At 42.5% G+C, this 20,668-nt stretch overlaps 1 protein-coding gene across 2 annotated transcripts in view; it reads right to left on the reverse strand.

Annotated features, from left to right (window-relative positions):
• Klhl32 (kelch like family member 32) overlaps positions 1–20,668 on the reverse strand; it is a 225,564-nt gene that overhangs the window by 84,938 nt on the left and 119,958 nt on the right. For both annotated transcript variants that reach the window (XM_028877992.2, XM_028877994.2), the window contains exon 5: positions 12,995–13,093. In XM_028877992.2, the coding sequence (XP_028733825.1) occupies positions 12,995–13,093 (99 nt within the window). The remainder of the gene's footprint in view (positions 1–12,994; positions 13,094–20,668) is intronic.

Here is a 20,668-nt window from a genome sequence, read left to right on the forward strand (position 1 = left end):
ATGATTCAAATCTGCCTGAAGAGACTATCAGTCTTGGAGATGGTGTCTCAGAGATCAGTGCTTCCTGATGTTGGAACCAGAAAAAATCTTTTCTTAAAAGAGAAACCATAAGACTGCTATTTATAAAAACAGGAACAGAAATCTCCCCAAAACTCTCATGAGAGAATAAAAATCTTTAAATCTGTATACGTTCACCAAAGAAAGAAAATTCCCAACTGTCTCTGTGGTCCATTAAGCGTACAAGCACATGAAGATGAAGGATAAAGAATAAGCATGTACAAGGGATGAGATAGGGGATGCGTGGGTTGGGGCACTGCCATCTCTCCAGGTTAGTTCTCAGCTACCCAAAGACTAGTAGCAAGAATCGAGGTTCTATTTACTAGATTATCCAGGTATGAGTACTATACAGAACACCTTCAGTGTGAGGAAGTGACTTATGCAATATTTGTAATAGAAGAAAACAGAACAAAACACTCTGCATGTTTCCTCACAGAGATAAAAGGCTCTACCTATGCCCCTTGAGTCCTCTCCTCTCAGAACCCAGCAGCATGTCTCCTCTTGCAGGTCACGTCTTTCACATAAAAGTGCTAAACTAATGCCGCTTAATGACAAATTAATGTCCATGAATAAAAAATACACCTCTAATAGCATAGAGTAATTTGCCATTACAATATCATCATTGGACATGCCCCTGGTTTAATACGATGTATTTAATTCATAACCTAATGAGTGATATATAAAAAGAAGGAGATGAACCCTGCAATTACATTTATGTGAGTCTGTCACCTTATTTGTAAAACCTTAGAGTCATTTACATTCAAATTAGAACAAATGAGTGATTTCACAAAGTGCAGTGATAAATGACCATAGAAGCCCGAGACAAAACTGCATTTCCTGTGAGCACATTAACAGTTTCCTATTATTTGTTAAAAATTACAATGCATATTGCCCAGTGTGGTGTGAATAATGACTTTTTTACTGATTGGGTCAGAAGACTAATATGTAGCAAAATAAATAATTTTTCTTTCCATTTTTCCTGATTTTTTGCTTTAAATGAATTACTGACTTTTGGTGGATTCACACTGCCACCTGCTGCCTAGAAAGAGGTAGTGGCAGTCTGTTCCAATCATTGCTTTGGTGGTTTTATTGGAACAGCCTACAGGATGCTCTTTTTATTACTGCGTTTTAGTCGCATGTCATTAGAAAAGCTGTGAGACCTGGTGAAACCAAGGGCACTACTGTTAATTGGGCAATGGAATGTGTCAGCTTTGGTAAGAGGTACAAACCTTACAGAATTCTTTCCCTTTAGAAAGCTAATGACAAAAGATGGCAACCTTGGCAAAGCACGTAACTTCTAATGGGTCAATTTCAGGGCACACAACATGAATCCAACAGTTAACACCCCTGATCTATGGCATTCTCAAGAGAGGAACGTGTGTGTGTGTGTGTGTGTGTGTGTGTGTGTGTGTGTGTGTGTGTGTGTGGTTGCGGGTGTCTGTGCATCTGTGTTTTATTCACCCCTACCACCAAGGCACAGTTTAAAGAGAACTTAAAGGCAAGGTCTCCCATGGGGAGTCAGCAGAGCCTGGTACATTCAGTTAAGGCAAGTCCAAGCCCCTCCTCCCTGCATCAAGGCTGCACAGTGTCTCACCATAGGCACTAGGTTCCAAAAACCTGGCTCATGCACTAGGGACAGGTCCTGATCCCACTGCCTGGGGGTCCCCTATACAGGCTCTGTTGACTCCCCATCGGAGACCTTGCCTTGGAGGAGATGGGAATCGGGGGTGGGTTGGGAGGGAAGGCTGAGACTTGGGAGGAGGGAGGACAGGGGAATCTGTGGTTGGTATGTAAAATGAATAGAAAATCTCTTAATAAAAATGTTATTTTTTAAAAAAGAAAACTTAAAGCCTTTGCTTGCTACTGAGGATCTCCTATTACCAGGACTTCTCTTATGGCAAGTTCCCATATACAACCTCTGCCTTAGGATCCTGCAAAAGGCAGCTTGGCTGGGAAAGAGTAGGCCCAGCCATGGAGATAAGAATAAAGACTTTGTAGGTAAACTAATATACTGAGATGTACTAATGTATTGAGACATACCAACAGGTAGCTAGTGGACATTTCTAAATTTAAGCAACATACTAGTTCTGAATTTAAACTCCTCCATCTGTAAAAAGAAAACAATGCCACCCAGCTGAAAGGGCCACTCAGCAGAGTGGAAATGTGAACCTTATAAAAACTGACAGGCCCTCTGGAAATGCTGCCTCCCTTCCCTTGGAAAGAAAATGATACTCAAGGGAATATGGCTTGGCATGAAGAGAGGCTAGAAACATGAAACCCATTTAGGAGCAACTCTTTTAGCAAGAATGGTGAATGTCTTGGGGCTGGAGAGATGGCTCAGAGGTTAAGAGCACTCGCTATTCTTCTAGAGGTCCTGAGTTCAATTCCCAGCAACCACATGATAGCTTACAACCATCTATAATGAAACACTGTATACATAATAAATAAATAAATAAATAAATAAATAAATAAATAAATAAACGTTTAAATAAGAATGGTGAGTGTCTAATGAAAGACAATAATTTCAGTGATAGAAAAGAGACCCAGGTGTGAGATACTTGTGAAGCTGACTCTACTCAAGTTGGATATCTAAAACAACACTCAAATTTATAGAAACAAGCGGATCAACCACACCCTTATAGCATGTTGTGATATATGAAGTTTGAACTACCGATGTGACATTTAGGTGGAAAACCTCCAACAAGGCACTCACTCCCTGGGAACTCAGAGGCCACTCCTGCTGGAGAAGCAGGTGGGCTAACTACAGACCTTTACCACTCCCTCCATCCCTCCAAGTCCAATCTCCCAGTCTCATCCCCAGTTCTGCAGCAAAATCACCCGTGGCAGCCTCCCTGCAACCTCATCTCCTATGGCTCCCACAGACCTTCCCCTCCTAACATTCCTGTCCCTACTTGTTGCTTTGTCCCAGCCCCAGCTCCTGCTGGCGACTCCTGCCAGGAAAGCAGGTAGATAACTGCAGATCTTCATCTCTCCTTCTGCTCCTCCAAATCAGATCCTCCAGTCTCATCCCCAGCAGTGTGGCAGCGGAATACCTGCTGCAGCCTCCTTCCCTCCTGCACCCATCTCCAGTGGACCACACAGATCTTCCCATCCTGCACCCATCTCCAGTGGATCACACAGACCTTACCTTCCTGAACCCCTTTCCAGTAGATCACACAGATCTTCCCCTCCTGCACTCATCTCCAGTAGATCACACAAATCTCCTCCTCCTGCACTCATCTCCAGTAGATCACACAAATCTCCCCCTCCTGCACCCATCTCCAGTGGACCACACAAATCTCCCCCTCCTGCACTCATCTCCAGTGGATCACACAGATCTTCCCCTTCTGCACCCATCTCCAGTGGATCACACAAATCTCCCCCTCCTGCACCCATCTCCAGTAGATCACACAGACTTTACCTTCCTGAACCCATCTCCAGTGGACCACACAGATCTTCCCCCCTGCACCCATCTTCAGTGGATCACATAGATCTTCCCCTTCTGTACCCATCTCCAGTGGCCCATACAGATCTCCTCCTCCTGCACCCATCTCCAGTGGATCACACAGATCTTCCCCTCCTGCACCCATCTCCAGTGGACCACACAGATCTTCCCGTCCTGCACTCATCTCCAGTGGATCATTTTGATCTTCCCCTTCAAACTTTCTTGCCCTCACTCTTAGCTGTGTTCCAGCCTCCAACTCCAGCAGGCACTCCATGGGAATTCACAGGCCACTCTGACCAGGAAAACAAATAGATTAATGACAGATTTTCACCTCTCCATCCATTCTTCCAAGTCCAATTACCCAGTCTCATTTCCAGCTCTGTAGCAGACCTTCTGCTCTGACTTCTCACTCTGTGCCCCCATTCCCAGGGGATTAACTAAGCAGATCCTGGTGGATCACCTTACTTTCCTTCCTCTTGCAAGCCCCTCCACCGTTTTCAGCCTATTCCTAAGTCTCAAACTCAATACTGAGAAACACATTTTACCTGGAACCCCCAATGCCCACACTTATTGGGACTCCATAAGATTTTTCTACAGGCAACACACAGCCACCATTCTCCTGTGAACCAGATAGGAAACAAAACACAGTGAACAAAACATCCACCCAATAAAGACAAGTCCAGACATCAGCACCTAGAATAACAATTACCAACCCCAGATACCTAGATGTCAGTGTAAAAACACAGGCCAGGCAGTGATGATGCATGCCTTTAATTCCAGCACTCAGGAGGCAAAGGCCAGTGGATCTCTGAGTTTGAGTCTAGCCTGGTCTATAGAGCAAATTTCAGGACAGCCAGGGATACACAGAGAAATCCTGTCTCTAAAAATTGAAACAAAACCAAAACCAAACAAATAAAAACAACAGTCAATAACTGCCAGGGCAATATGTTTCCACTAGGGCCGAGCAATCCTATCACAGTAGGCCCTTAATATTCCACCATAGCTGAAGCATGAGAAAAAGACCTTAAAACAGCCCTCATGAGCATGATAGAAGTCCTTAGAGAGGAAACAAATAAAACCCTTAAAGAAATACATGAAAAACGCAAACAGTGGAAGGCAATGAAACCACTCAAGACCTGATAGTGAATATAGGCTCAATAAAGAAAACCCAAACTGAGGGAAATCTGGAAATGAGAAGTTTAGGTACTTGAACAGGAACGTCAAAGGCAAGCTTCACTAGCAGAATACAAGAGATGGAAGAGAGAATCTTGGACATTAAAGACACGGTAGAAGATGGATACCTTGGTCAAAGAAAATGTTAAATCTAAAAATCTCCTGGTATGAAACACCCAGGAAATCTGAGACACTATGAAAAGACCAAATGTAAGAATAAAAGGAATTAAAGGAAGGAGAAAAAGGTCAAAGGTACAAAAAATATTTCAACAAAATCATAGAAGAATATTTCCCTAACATAAAGAAGGAGATGCTATCAAAGTACAAGGCGCATACAGAACATCAAATAGACTAGACCAGAAAGAAAAGTCCCCTCAGCACATAATCATCAAAACACTAAATGCACAAAACAAAGAAAGAATATTAAAATCTGCAAGGTAAAAGACAAAATAACATACACAGGCAGACCTATTAGAATAATACCTGACTTCTCAATAGAGACTCCAATAGCCATCGGGGCCTGGACAGATTCACTGCAGTCTCTATGAGACCACAAATGCCAGCCCAGACTACTACAGCCACCAAAACTTTTAATCACCATAGATGGAGAAAATAAGACCATGAAAACAAATTTAAGCAATATCCACCTATAAATCCAGCCATACAAAAGGCACCAGAGGGTGAACTCCAAGCTGAAGAAGTTAACTGCAAACAAGAAAACACAGGGAATAAATAATCCCAGACCAGCGAAGTCAAGAGAGAAAACACACACACACACACACACACCACCACCACCACCACCACAGCAACAAAACAGGAATTGACAATTCTCAATATCACTGATCTCAATTCCACACACAAAAAAGATACAGACAAATAGAATAGGTGTGAAAACAGAATCCATTCTTGTGAGTTCAAGGCCACACTGGGAACAGAGCCAGGCATGGTGGCACACACCTTTAATCCCAGCACTTGAGATCTCATGTTTTTGCTTGGGAAGGACACACGCCTTTAATCCCAGGCAGTAATATGTCAGGGCAGAGAAAGGTATGTAAGGCATGAGAAAACAGGAACTCACACTCTGGAGGCGGAGGAGTTGGTAAGGTTGGCTGTGGCTTGTTCTGTTTCTCTGATCTTTCAGCATTCATTCCAATATCTGGCTCTGAGTTTTTGTTTTGTTTTATTAATCAGACCGTTTAGAAATTTGTGTTACACCCATGTTTGTAAAAGAAACACTACTATAGCTTAACATTCACCTTCACACATTGACAGTGGGAGACTTCAATACCCAACTCTCACCAATGGCCTTGTCATTCAGACAAAAACTAAACAGAGAAATATTGGAGCTAACAGGTGTTATGACCCAAATGGACCTAACAGATATCTACAGAACATTTCACCCAAACACTAGAGAATATACCTTCTTCTCAGCGCCTCATGGAACCTTCTCCAAATCTGACCACATACTGGGACACAAAGCAAATCTCAACAGATAAAAGAAAATTGAAATAATACCCTGAATTCTACCAGACCATGGATTAAAGCTGGATCTCAACAACGACAGAAAGAAACAGAAAGCCTACAAATTCACGGAAACTGAACAAGTTTCTTCTGAATGAAAAATGGGTCAAGAAAGAACTTAAAGACTTTCTAGAATTCAATGAAAATGAATAAAAAACATACTCAAACTTACGGAATATAATGTAGGTTGTTCTAAAAGGCAAGTTTTAGCACGAAGTGCCTACATTAAAAAAAATGGAGAGATGTCATATTAACAACTTAAGAGCACATCTAAAAGCTTTAGAACAACAAAAAAATCACACCCAAAAAAAGTAGATGGCAAGAAATAACCAAATTCATGCCTAAAATCTATGAAATTGAAACAAGCAACTAAATGAAACCAAGAATCAGTGGAACAAAGAGTTGGTTCTTTGAGAAAATCAATAAATATTATTATTTATGGAATAATAAATAACATTTATTATTTTATTATCTATCCAAATTAACTAAGAAGTGGAGATGCAAAATCCAAATTAACAAAATTAAAATGAAAGGGAGAACAGAACAGCAGACACTGAGGATATCCAGACATACTTTAAAAACCTATATTCCACCAAACTGGAAAATCTAAAATAAATGGTAAATTCCTTGATTCATATAATTTACCAAAGTTAAATCTTGAGCATATAAACAATTTAAACATAACTATAACTCCTAATGAAATAGAAGTAGTCATTAAAATCTCCCAACCAAAAAGTCCAGGGCCAGAGGGCTTAACACACTTACCAGACTTTTGAAGAAGAGTTAATGCCATTATTCCTCAAATATTCCAGAAGACCAAAACAGAAGGATCATTGCCCAATTCATTTTATATGGCTACAGTTACCCTGATATCCAAAACACATAGAGAATCAACAAAGAGAATTGCAGACCGAATTCCCTCATGAACATACACGCAAAAATGTTTACAAACTGAATCCAAGACACATCAAAAAGATCATCCACCATGATCAAGTAGGCTGGTTCAACAAATGTAAATTGATAAATATAATCCAATATACATTTTAAAAAACTGTGGAAAAAACACACATGATCATTTTCATTAGATACAGAAAAGGCCTTTAACAAAACCCAACACCCCTTCATGATAAAAGTCCTGAAGAGATCAGGGATACAAAGGACATACCTCAACATAATAAAGTTTACAGCAAGCCCGTAGCCAATATCAACTTAAATGGAGAGAAACTCAAAGCAATTCCATGAAAATCAGGAACAAGACAAGGTTGTTCACTCTCTCCATACCTATTCAATATAGTACTTGAAGTCTTAGCTAGGACAATAAAACAACTAAAGGCATGACAGTGTATATATAAGTGACCCTAGCAATTCCACTGGGAAACTCATACAGCAGATAAACACCTTCAGCAAAGTAGTTGGATACAAAATTAATTCACAAAAATTAGCAGTCTTTCTTTACACAAATGACAAATGATCTGAGGAAGAAATCTGGGAAACAACACTTTTTACAATAGCTTCAAATAATATAAAATATTTTGGGGTACCTCTAACGAGGCAAGTGAAAGATTTGTCTAATACAAACTTCAAGTCATTTAAGAAAGAAATTAAAGAAGATATTAGAACATGGAAAGATCTCCCATGCTCATGGATAAGTATGATTAATATAATAAAAACAGCCATCCTACTTAAATCAATCTACAGATTCAATGCAATTCACATTAAAATTCCAATACAATTCCTCACAGACCTTGAAAGGACAATATTCAGCTTCATAAGAAAAGACACAAAAATCTAGGGTAGCTAAAAAAATCTTGAACAATAAAAGAACTGCAGGAGGTATGAGTATCTCCAATTTCAAACTGTACTACAAAGCTATAGTAATAAAAAATAAAAATAGTGTACTGGTCCCCAAACAGACATGTTGATCAAGGCAATCAAATTGAAGACCCAGACAGAAATCCACACACCTATGGACACCTAATTTTCAACAAATGGTACTGGTCAAAATGGATGGCTGCATTTATAAAAATACAAATAACTCCATACTTATCATCCTGCACAAAACTCAACTCCAAATGGACCAAAGACCTCAATATAAAACCAGATACACTGAGCCCAGTACCAAGCTGTTTTATTACTGTAGCTCTATAGTAGAGCTTGAAGTCAGGGATCATGATCCCTCCAGAGGTTGCTTTATTGTACAGGATTCTCTTAGCTATCCTGTTTTTTTTTTTTTTTTTTTTTCCATATGAAGTTGAGTATTGTTCTTTCCAGGTCTGTGGAGAATTGTGTTGGGATTTTGATGGGAATTGCATTGAATCTGTAGATTGCTTCTGGTAAGATTGCCATTTGGGGGGTGGTGGAGGGCAAGGAATGGGGGTGGAGAACATATGGAAATGGGAGGGTCGAGCTGGAGTGGGGACGGAGTGCAAGAGCAGGGAAGGAGATACTGTGATAGATGAAGACATCATGGAAGTAGGAAGAGGCAGGGTGCTGGGGAAGCTCTCAGGAATCCACAGGGATGAACCCACCTTGGACTGCTGGCAGTGATCGAGGGGGTGCCTGGACTGGACCACTGGTCTACTCTGGTGACCGGTCTAGTCATTATCATAGAGCATTACCTAATGACAAATGGAGGCAGATGCAGGGATCCTCAGCCAGGCGCCAGGCTGAGCTCCGGGAATCCAGTCGATGGGAGAGAGGAGGGATTCCACAGGTGGGGGACGTGGAGATCATGACGGAAAGACATGCAGAGCAGAGATGGCCGGCCACATTAGTGGAAGCCCATGAACTGTGGACTAGTGGCTGTGGAGCCCCCATGAGAATTGACTAGGCCCTCTGGGATATGGGAGATGGTTGTTTAGCTCAACACCCGGGCAGGGGGCGGGGTGAGTCAGGATCCATCCCTGGTGCATGGGCAGGCTTTTGGGAGCCCAGTGCCTGTGGTGTGGCACCTTGCGCAGCCTTGTGTGGCAGGACTTGGACCTGCCTTGGTTCAGTGTGCTGGGCTCTGCTGACTCCTCATGGGAGACCTTGATTTTGAAGGATGTGGGGATGTGGGGATGTGGGGTGGCTTGGGAGGGAGGGCTAGGAGTAGGGAGGAGGAAGGAGGTGGGATCTGGGGGTGGTATGTATGGTGAGTAGAAAATTTCTTAATTAAAAAAATGAGAAAACAACAACAACAAAAAGAAACAGCAGGGAAAAGGAGCCCACACTATGACCTCCAAGTATCCATTTTCTCCTCTGGGAGAGGGGGTGGGGTGGGCACTAGGGTGGAGGTGGAGCAGCAGCATTAATGTGTCACAAGTTTCCAAGGTGTCTGCTAATGGCTTAGGAAGTCAGGGAGCTTCTTCAAAGGGTTCTCCTCAGGCAGTTTTAAAATAAGAACTAGATAAAACAAACAAACAAACAAACAAACAAAAATCCCAAAACAAAACAGGCTCCTAGAAGAGTCATCTGTCTTTCACGAAAGAAACAAGAGAAATGTAAGAACAGCAAAATAATAGACATGGTAGTGGCAATACTTTTTCACAGCCCAGTTGGACAAAGGCTCCAACAAGGATGGCAAACACATTAGCACTGGCAACAGACCACAACTTCTTTGTATATTTTAAGCATTGGGGAATTTTCATTTACCAAACAACCTAACCCTCGTTATATATTCAACTAAATGATTCTAAATGTGCGTGATTCCCAAGTGCTGGGATTAAAGGTGTGTGCCACCACTGCCTGGCATCTATGTTTAATCTAGTGGTTTGTTCCTTTGTCTCAGTCGGTAGAGCATGAGACTCTTAATCTCAGGGTTGTGGGTTCGGCTCTCTTGGGAAGCTACAGTGACATGGTGAGCTAAGGCTAGTTGGTGGCTATTGCTCTGATCGATACGGCTTGCACCTCTGTATTTAGCTCCATGTTTCCTATTTAATAAGACTGTTTAGAAATTCATCTACATGATTCTCTATGACATTTAAAATCAGTTGAGCAATACTGCCAATGAGTGGAACTATATAAGGCTACATTAAAATAATATAATATGAACTCTGGTTGACCCAATCTGGAGCCTTTACCTCGAGAGAACAACATCTGTATTGGAAAGAGTGAGGTACTGGTGTTTCTATACGGGACTTGGTCCCCGTCCAGTCAGTTTCCTTTTGTGAGTTCAACATCTTGCAACAGTCACTGATAATAAAGGCAGAGGTCACAATAGAAGGAAAGAACAGTATCTGCGAAAACTGAGTTTCAACCATCCTTGTAAAGCCTGAGTAATAACTGTTCGCAGAACATAACTTCATTCAAACCGCACCTTGACTTGCATGAACTAAATGGAAGTTCAGCTGCAAAGTGCACAGCTACTTAGGTCTCAAAAAATTGATCTGATAGGCAGGAGAAATGCACATGGACTTCCAGTGTTCATCTGGAATACTCATCTATAAAAACAGATATAAATATATACACACTGTTTACAATAGGCGTGATGATATAGGCCTATCTACAATCCTCCACAGTTATACCACTCTAACTAAATGTCTGTCTGTGTGTCACTGAGTGTTATCTGCCATAGGAAAGTAAATCCAGTTGTGCTTCAAAAGCTCAAGTAGTAGTATTTGATGTAGAAATGTCAAATAGGAATAATTTCAATTTCAAAGCCAACCACACACTTCTGAAATCTCGTAACCTTCCTAGATGATTCCCATTGACCACTAGCACAATGGATTTAGAAATAGCTCTCCCATACCACCCAAAACTATTGAGAGGAAAAGGAAAGAAAACCAGATAAAAATGTTAAACATTTACTGTTAGGTTAAATGTGTCAAGATAATGATGAAAATTTTATATTCTGTATTCTTTCTTAGGTAAACATGGCTGATATTCCCTACACTGTCATCTTGGGAAGTTCTGGTTCCTGTTTCCCAGGTTTGTCAGAAAAAAACAAAACAAAACAAAACAAAAAAAAAAAAACAGAAAAAAAGATGTCAAATGTGAAAAAGCTTTGACAATTCCATAATGGGTAGCAGAGGAGAATGATATAGGACCCATTTACAGCACATTTAAACAAATTTAGAATTAGGGAAAATGATTATAAAGGTTAAAAAAGTGACTGGGTAGGAATATAAGATTTTTTTTCTTCTACTAATATGCACAAAGATACTAGAATAAAAGTGTGTAGGTTCATTATTTTAATTACCTTTCATTGTATTGTAATAAATGCAAGGGAAAGTGAGACCATGGAACAAATGGGAAAATCCTAAAATATAAATTAATACTTAGGGCTGAAATATGATTCAGTGGGTAAATGTATTTGCTGCTAAGTCTAATGACCTAAACTCGTGCCCTAGGACATACATGGTGGGAAGGAAGAAGTGACATTCATAGGCTGTCGTTTAACCTCTACACACACTTGCTGTGTGTGCATGTGAGTATGTATACTCACACATTCACACAGACACACAGACATAGGCGCACACCCACGCAAATACAGAGAGAGAGAGAGAGAGAGAGAGAGAGAGAGAGAGAGAGAGAGAGAGAGAGATGTGACAAGAAGGCCAGACTATTAGCCTTGCCAAAGACATCAGATCCATATAATAATAAATAATACATTAACAATAAATAAATTCTTCTAATTAAATGTAATCTTAACTATAAAATAAAACTTTCGGAGCCATGAAGCTTCTATAGCCGTTCAACATCTTACCTAATAATTATGTTGTGTTGTTGTTGTTGTTGTTTGGAATTAGAAAGTTCTATCACCCCCAGCAGCCACATTGCATCAAGCAAGCTGGGTACATTGTGAATCTCTGACACTTTTTTAATGTGTAAATTTATTGTGAAGAATGAATGTAAAAACACTTGCAGATACACAACAGCATAGTGTGTGTGACTTTCTTTCCATCCCTCTTACAGAGCCATTCCTAACTATCCAGCAAGTCAGAAGAAGGATGCACAGCTCACTCATGTGTTTGCCAATCTTTACCACCTTGGAAGTTCATAGGATTATTAATTCTATGTGACTCTGTGGCCCATTAACTACTGTTACCCATCTTCAATGGGTGTTCAACTTTTCTTGCATTTGTGGTCATTTCCACAAGTAGTATTCCTATAAACTAGGACCCCTTATCTCCCTAGGACCCTATGGGGAGGCCTGTGAATGGATGCTGAGACCCTGTGGGAGGCCTGTGAATGGGTGCTGAGACCCTGTGGGAGGCCTGTGAATGGGTGCTGAGACCCTGTGGGAGGCCTGTGAATGGGTGCTGAGACCCTGTGGGAGGCCTGTGAATGGGTGCTGAGACCCTGTGGGAGGCCTGTGAATGGATGCTGACACCCTGTGGGAGGCCTGTGAATGGATGCTGAGACCCTGTGGGAGGCCTGTGAATGAGTGCTGAGACCCTGTGGGAGGCCTGTGAATGAGTGCTGAGATCCTGTGGGGAGGCCTGTGAATGGGTGCTGAGACCCTGTGGGAGGCCTGTGAATGGATGCTGAGACCCTGTGGGAGGCCTATGCGTGGGTGCTGAGTCAGTCTGCTGCCTGAGGACAGTGGGCCCCTGGAGTGGGCAGAGAGGAAATGACATATCCATGGCCATGAGAGGATACAGGAGCCACAGTTGTCTTCCTGGGATCGTCTTACCTGTGTCCTCAAGAAACTACTAGCACAGGGTACACACATACACACACACACACACACACACACACACACACACACACACACAAGTGTACTTTTTCTATCTTTGGGCCTCAGTTGGTAGGGACGGTTCACAACTGCAGGGCAAGGGAACGTGAAGGGCAATTAGTAGATGCAAGCACACATACCTGGATGAGATAGTGGGAACACAAATTGAGAAGCTCCAACAGCTGTAGGTGACTGCCAGCTGCTAACACATCCTGGATCACTCCTGGCTCCAACAAAATCTGTTTTTGTTTGTTGATAAAGAGAAAGCAATCAGCTACATCAAAAATGGAAATGGTACTGCTTAATGTATAAATGCACCACACTGTATTTAAACTGCTACTCTACACACTTATTTGAACTCAAACTGTGGCTATGGAAGTCAGTTTCTTGCTTGTACCCTAATTATCACAAGACGCCCCCTCTCAAACAGGAGCCTTTCTTTGATTTTTACATGAGCCAACAGCTTTTCCTACACCCCAAACTCTGCTTAGTTCCTTTATTTTTGTAAGAAAATATGAACATCTTTAAAGAACACAGTAGCCTCTTAACATTCATTTTGTAACATGGTCATTAATTGCAAAATGAATCAGTTCCAATTTTTCAAAGTGTATTTCAGACTCTTCAGTTCATCACAGTTTAGTGAGGAGGTGTTTTAGGGCAGGGCACTTGCATCTCCTCTGGCTACAGGGAGTGGGTGGATATTGTGAGTGTGTGTGGGTATTGTGAGAGTGGGTGGGTATTGTGAGTGTGGGTGGGTATTGTTGGGTATTGTGAGAGTGTGTGAGTTTTGTGAGAGTGGTGGGTATTGTGAGTGTGTGGGTATTGTGAGTATGTGTGGGTATTGTTGGGTATTGGGAGAGTGGGTGGTATTATATATGTATTATTCTACTTACAAGCACAAACTTTCATTTTCTTCATTTTTAAGTTTGGCTTCTCTAGTCCTCTTATTTACAATGCAACTATCATTTTCATGAAACAGCAAGCCTCACAGGGACAGAGAACAGCTCAAGTACCTGGTGATATCAATTATCTACTTGCTGGTTAAGCCCAACTGTTGGACTGCTGCTACCAGCCCACTGAAAAAGGCCCGAGAAAGACACACACCATGCTGAGGAAATTCACTCCAACATGCGACTGAGTGCACAAAGAGGCCTTTAGTGCTGTCACGGCCATCTTCCTCAGCCCAGTCATTCCCAGTCTGGCCCCTGGACGCCTATGTCCCCAAACCCACTGTCATTTCACTGCCCTGTCCACATGAAAGCAGTTAGTGAGTGCACTCTTTCTCCAAATGAGGCCATCCATCTCTTGTCTCTGGGTCAACATTCTTTCTTGATTTTCTTTTTCCTCAGAAACCATTTTCATTCCCAGTCTATGTGCCTTTGGAAATGACCACAGCTTGGCCCAAAGACCTTTCCCTTCTCTCTCTGCTCACCCTGTAATCGCGTGGCCTTAATGCTATTTATATGCTGATGGCACTCAGCTCTGTTCCCCACCTCCATACCCCAGACCCTCATTCACAACTACGGGAAATGGATGAAGTCCTGAGTGAATGTGTATCATTGACATGGGTAGGGCCATGTCAAAGACAGCAATGTCTCAGACCCGTGGGAGAAGCAAAGCCTTCTCCAGGCGAGGCTCGGAGACATGGCAAAGCCCTCCTGTGGTCCAAGTACAAGTGTTAATGAACAATTGACCAGTGTGTGTAAAAACTATCAACCATAGTTTCCTTCTCTGGGATAACTGCAGCCTGAGTGTGCTCCTCTACAGAGATGTCCACCTTTTGATGTATAAAAGAAACCTGCCTCCTCTATCATATCACCAACCAAATCAGTCTTCTGGATCATCTCTACATAGATCATTCTTCCTCAAGGTATCAGCGTGGTTCCTTCCATCCCATCTTTTAGTCTTCTGCCCGAACTGGGATTCTGACCTACTATCACAATTGGTACCTTCCGTCAGAGTGAGCACAGCCCACTGTACCCCACCTTTCCTTGACATGTCTATGTGTCTGTCTGCCTTTTCTTCCTTCCCTTTCTGCCCCAGCTAGGTCAATCCCTCAAGCTGGGTAGAGCCTGGCATCCAACTACCACCTCAGCATGACTCTTAGCTGTCTAAAGGGCAGCTCAAACCCTAAGCATGCCACAGGCTAGATGCTTGATCCTACTACCACTCACCACCCCACTCCTTTTATAATCCCTCTATCTCAGCATAAAAAATATAGCAGTTATTTAGAAAATCCCAGAGTCATTCTTCTTTTTTTAAAAAATAAAACTATTCTTTGATAATTTTCTATACATATATAATGTGTCCAGGTCACACTCACCACCAGTCCTCTCTACTGCCACTTCCCCACCAAACTCCCCTCCCACCCTCCAGACAAGTCCTCTTCCCACTATCAAGTCATTATGTTGTTGTTGTTGTTGTTGTTTGTTCTATGAGCCACTGAGTTTAACCAGAGCTTCCTGCACAGGCATGGCCATTGAGCTATCCACCAAAGCATGTGTAACGCATCAGATGCTATACTTTTGAAGACTATAACTCCCCTCCCCAGAAGCTATGAACTGCTAATGGCTTTCTGGGGAGGATCCTGGACCCATGGGCTCCTCTCCCATCTATGAACTGAATATTGGCATTAGTCCAGTTTTGTTGTCCTCTCTCCAAATCTATTACTTGCGACTCATACTTTAGCTTACTATACACTTAACAAACTCACTCGTCAAAGTGGAAACATGGCTTTCAGGCTACCGCTCATTGTTTGGTGTGTACAGAACAACACTGTCAGAGAGGCTTGCCCTGATCATCCTCTGTGAAACTGCATATCACTCCAAAATACCTATCATTTCCAATCTTGGCTGAATTATCCATAGCACTTACAGTCTTTTGACATAATTGCACATTTACTAGGTTGCTTTCTGTTTCTCTACACATAAAGATACAAACTCCAGGAGGGAAGAAATGTGTCTTGAAATGGTGCTTATCTGATTATAAATCTGGATAAATAATTGATTCCTACACACATGCTTGTCTCAAAATTTATTTTATTAATTGATCTGATGGAGCACAAGAGGAAAAAGAGCTGTAGCTGTATTTATGTACCATTGAAGTAAAGATGTGAAAAAAATTAAGCACAGGGGTCAAAACTGCAAATTCTCATCTCATTCTGGGAGGTTTTTAACAGCTCTTTCTTCTTCTGGTCAGAAGAGATATTTAAATTTCTGCAAATCCTCAAGGAAGGGGCTTTGACTGGCATGAGGAAATGAGTGTATCTCCCATCACAGGAGCAAGAGTGGTGGACAGACTGGCAGAAGAGGTGCAGCCTGAGGCAGGGAGCAGGGACTCGATGGATTAGAAAGGGTAGCTTTAGCCTTTCAACCCTGTCCGTTGTGTTCACTTCACACAACTGGCATTCCTGATAACCTCCAAGGTGTGGTAACGCCAAACGCAAAGACAGCTATCACAGAGAGACAAGACGAATATTCCACAGCATGTGTAACACGTCCAGTGGGCTCACTGTGAGAAATCCTCACACTAGAAACCCATACTGGGATTGTTTAGGCCTTTGCTTTTTATTTTTGTTCTGTAGGCTTGTTTCCTCCTTTCATTATAAGATTTTCTAAAAGAAACTTTAGCATAGGAAAATCTCTAAGTCCTTTGAAAGGTTTGCAGAGAGAAACTTCCAGGACAAGTATTTTTTTCCTTAATAGAAACACCCAGCATGTGTAAGCGTCACTGGCCGGAGTCTTTGCAGTTGCGCCCTGCTGCTGTTTGGTGAGTGGCTGCTCTGCTGGATTTTCCAAAGACTTTGTGCTTGGCCAGGAATAAGCTGAGGCTCAACTCCCTGCGCTTTACAATAAAGTGAATTTGATGCCTTCTTGAGGAACTGACCAATAAAACTCTTCAAAAGTAAGGATCCTCAAACACCCACATTTATGGCAGACAACCTTCTAGTTTGTTTCCCCTTTGCTGTGACAAAACACTGACCCAAGCCAGCTTCAGATCCTTCAGAAAGTTATAGTCATCACTATTTACGCTGGCATTCTCACAGAATGGGTGGGGCATGAGATCAACCCACAGGAAGGGAGGGAAGGCCCCTGAAAGCTGAGAGCATCCTGTTAGAGTGGGAGGGAGCTAAGCTACCTGGCTGGGCAGATCTGTAGCATTCAGCCCTCTAGAGGAATTCAGATCGGATGAAGGTATACAGATCTGAACAAGACAAAGAGATAAAGAAAATGCAAGACATATAAGACCAAGTGTATGCCCTGGACCTGTGTCAAAGGGCTCACTTGTTCAGGCTGAGATGGAGCTGGGGCTCCTCTGAATCTGTAAAAAGTTTTTGAAGCCATCAAGGGGGTGTATAGGTAGGACCAAGTGCTTTCTTCTTGGGGACAAAAATATTGGATATTCTCTCCCCCATGATCCACCCACACCAACCTCCAGGTAGAACATGGGAGCTGAGCTCGCATGTGAGGGCCTGGATAGTGCTGTCTCGGGGTAAACGATAATCCTATAACTCAAGTCAAGCTCAAGGCTCTTCCCTAAAGCCATGGTAAGGTAAAGAAGGTCACTTGAACAAAGATGCTCTGATCCCTCATTCCAAATGCCAAGACTGCTCCCTCTCTCTCATTTTTGCTAACTAGACGAGTCTTAACCAATGGCTGTGAGCAGGGTAACCCTGGGTTGTGGAGAGCCAAGAAAGCCCTGAGTGTTTCAAAGAGTTGATGAAGTCTGTCATGGACAGCAGTGCCTCAGCCCCATGGGAGTGGCCAAGCCTTTCCCCATGGTGAGGTACAGAGGGACAGCAGAGCCTTCCTGTAGTCTGAGTGGGAATTTTGGCAATGTGTGCAAAACCCAGCAACTGTAGCTTCCTCTTCCTGGATGATGACATTGGATTGCTCGCCTACAGAGACTTCTTACGAAGGCCAGCTAGCCCCTCCTCTTGCATTGTACATGATCAAAGCGCTGAAGTTCCCGGCTTCTGTTGCACAGTAGGTATGCTCTATCAGAGCAAGCACATCCCATCTGATCCCAGCTTTTCTGCAGGTGTGTCTGCGTGTCTGCTCTTTTTCCATTCCTCCATCGCTCCAGTCAAGTTTCCAGGATAAAGCCCCACAGGCTGTGGTGCTGTGCTGATAGATGTGTGACAAAATGCTAGACTTTAAATCTACAAGTTCAGTAGGAGGTGACAGATTCCCAAAACATTCTGATATGAGAATTCAGCCATAAAGTGGTACAACCGCCTTCCTGGTAGGAGGGATCCTGGGATGCTTCATCCAGCTCGCTCCTCCAGTCAGTGACAGGAGTGGAGTTGGTTGAGTGGAGTTGGTTTATTTGCACCATCTCTGAGGAATGCCTCCCAAACTGAGAGTAGGCTTGTGCACCTAGCCTTACGGAGTCTTTAGACAGGACATGGGGCCAAAAAGTTGTAAAAGAGGAAGAATACGGAGGTTGTGGCAAAATTCTACATAGAGCATGGCATTCACCACCTAGGAGGCCCTGGGAAAGTGGGCTGGGCCCGACAAGTAGAAGCAGGCGCCAGCACACAAACTCCATGTTGCTTCTGTCTGTCTTCCAGCTCATTCTCTTGTGCCATCAGACATTTATATCCCTTTCCGTGTTTTTACCTTGCCTCCCAGATTAGCTTCTGTAACAAATGTCTTTAACATTTATGAAAGTTTCAGTATAACTTTCTTTCTGTCTGTGAATAACTGAGTTAGTATCTTCACAAAAATGTTTCCTTAGTTCCTCAAGGTTCACCCTCATTGCTTGTTTAGGAGGCTGTTGGTTGACTATGGTTTTTGTGGATAGAGCAGGCTAGCGGTGTGATAACTTTAAACCCAGACAACTAAGGTTGGCAAGTGTGTCCATGAAAACAACCACCTTTTAAGCACACGGACTAATGCAATTAAAGTAAGACGTGGTCTAATATCATTTATCAGAATAATGAGGACACTTTCTCTTTACACATTTGAAATTCATTATTTCATATGGTCTAGAGAAATGGTAACTTATTTGAACTTATAAGCTATCAGGTAAACTGAACAAAAGGAGCATAAATAAATTTACTAGTCAAATATTCAAGACACAGGAAGTCTTTTGCATGAAGCACTTCTGTGTAAGTCATACAGATGGGAAATAAAACAAGATCTACTTGAAGCTTTAGTATCAGGTCACTAAAAATTGTGTATCCACAAGGTGGCGCCCTTGTTTAAAGCAAAACGATTTTCTGTTCCTTGTTACCTCTATCAGACATACTCTAGTCTTAAGAAGAAAATACAATTCAAGTAAGGATAAGAAAGCCTAGGAATTTACTTTCCAAGCATCCCTCAGTGCCCTATGTGTGCTGACAATACTATCCACCTCATGTGTTTTAGTATTAACAGAAAATGTACACATACCACAGCATGTTGGGACAAACTGAAGTGTGAACAGGGTAAATACTGGAGCACAGTGCTTGAGTAAAGTGAAAAGAGCCCAGTGAGACTGTGATGGTGTGGGGATCCAGTGGGACTGTGATGTGTGGGGATCCAGTGGGACTGTGATGGTGTGGGGATCCAGTGGGACTGTGATGGTATGGGGATCCAGTGGGACTGTGATATGTGGGGATCCAGTGGGACTGTGATGTGTGGGGATCCAGTGGGACTGTGATGGTATGGGGATCCAGTGGGACTGTGATGTGTGGGGATCCAGTGGGACTGTGATGTGTGGGGATCCAGTGGGACTGTGATGGTATGGGGATCCAGTGGGACTGTGATGTGTGGGGATCCAGTGGGACTGTGATGTGTGGGGATCCAGTGGGACTGTGATGTGTGGGGATCCAGTGGGACTGTGATGGTGTGGGGATCCAGTGGGACTGTGATGGCGTGGGGATCCAGTGGGCACAGGATTCTGCAGGAGCAATGGCCAAGAATGCCTGATTTAATTGAAAAACCCTGTAGAGGGATATGAAAAGACTTGGTCTTTTCACAACATAGAGAAAACTCCATTTTCTTATGGCTCCTTCATCATTAGAATGATTCTGGCATTTCAAGGCCTTGAGATTAATAGTATTGCCAGCCAGTCGTTTCCAACACGATTTTCTTCATTATGTTTAAATTAATAAGATGCATTATTTAACAGAATGTAAAGATAAATTATACATACTTACATCACCTTTACAAATGTGGCTAATTATTTGAAAAAGCAGAATACATTTTTGATCGTTTCTAACTGTAAGGGAAAGAAGCAGTTGTAGCAAATTAAAGTATAATGAAACATGAAGGTCATTATAGGTTAAAAGAAAAGCTAAATTAATTATTAAGACCTACTTATAACCAATGTTCTTTCAAGTGTGATGAAGATGGTAGATTCCATCCCTCACAACTTTATCATGGAACTGAGACTCTCTAAAACAGAGCCAGCTCCATAATATGGGGACAGATTATCTAAAACAGAGCCAGCCCATAACACAGGGACAGATTCCCCATAACAGAATCAACTCCATAACCGGGGACAGACTCTCCATAGCATAGCCAGCTCATAACCCGGGGACAGATTCTCCATAACAGAGCCAGCTCATAACCCAGGGACAGACTCTCCAAAACAGAGCCAGCTCCATAACATGGGGACAGACTTTCCATAACAGAGCCAGCTCCATAACATGGGGACAGACTTTCCATAACAGAGCCAGCTCATAACCCAGGGACAGATTCTCCATAACAGAACCAACTCTATAACATGGGGACAGATTCTCCATAACAGAGCCAGCTCCATAACATGGGGACACTCTCCATAGTAGAATCAGCTTCATAACACTAGGACAGACTCTCCCTAACAGA

Source organism: Peromyscus leucopus, chromosome 2 (assembly GCF_004664715.2).
Source record: "Peromyscus leucopus breed LL Stock chromosome 2, UCI_PerLeu_2.1, whole genome shotgun sequence".
NCBI lineage: Eukaryota > Metazoa > Chordata > Mammalia > Rodentia > Cricetidae > Peromyscus > Peromyscus leucopus.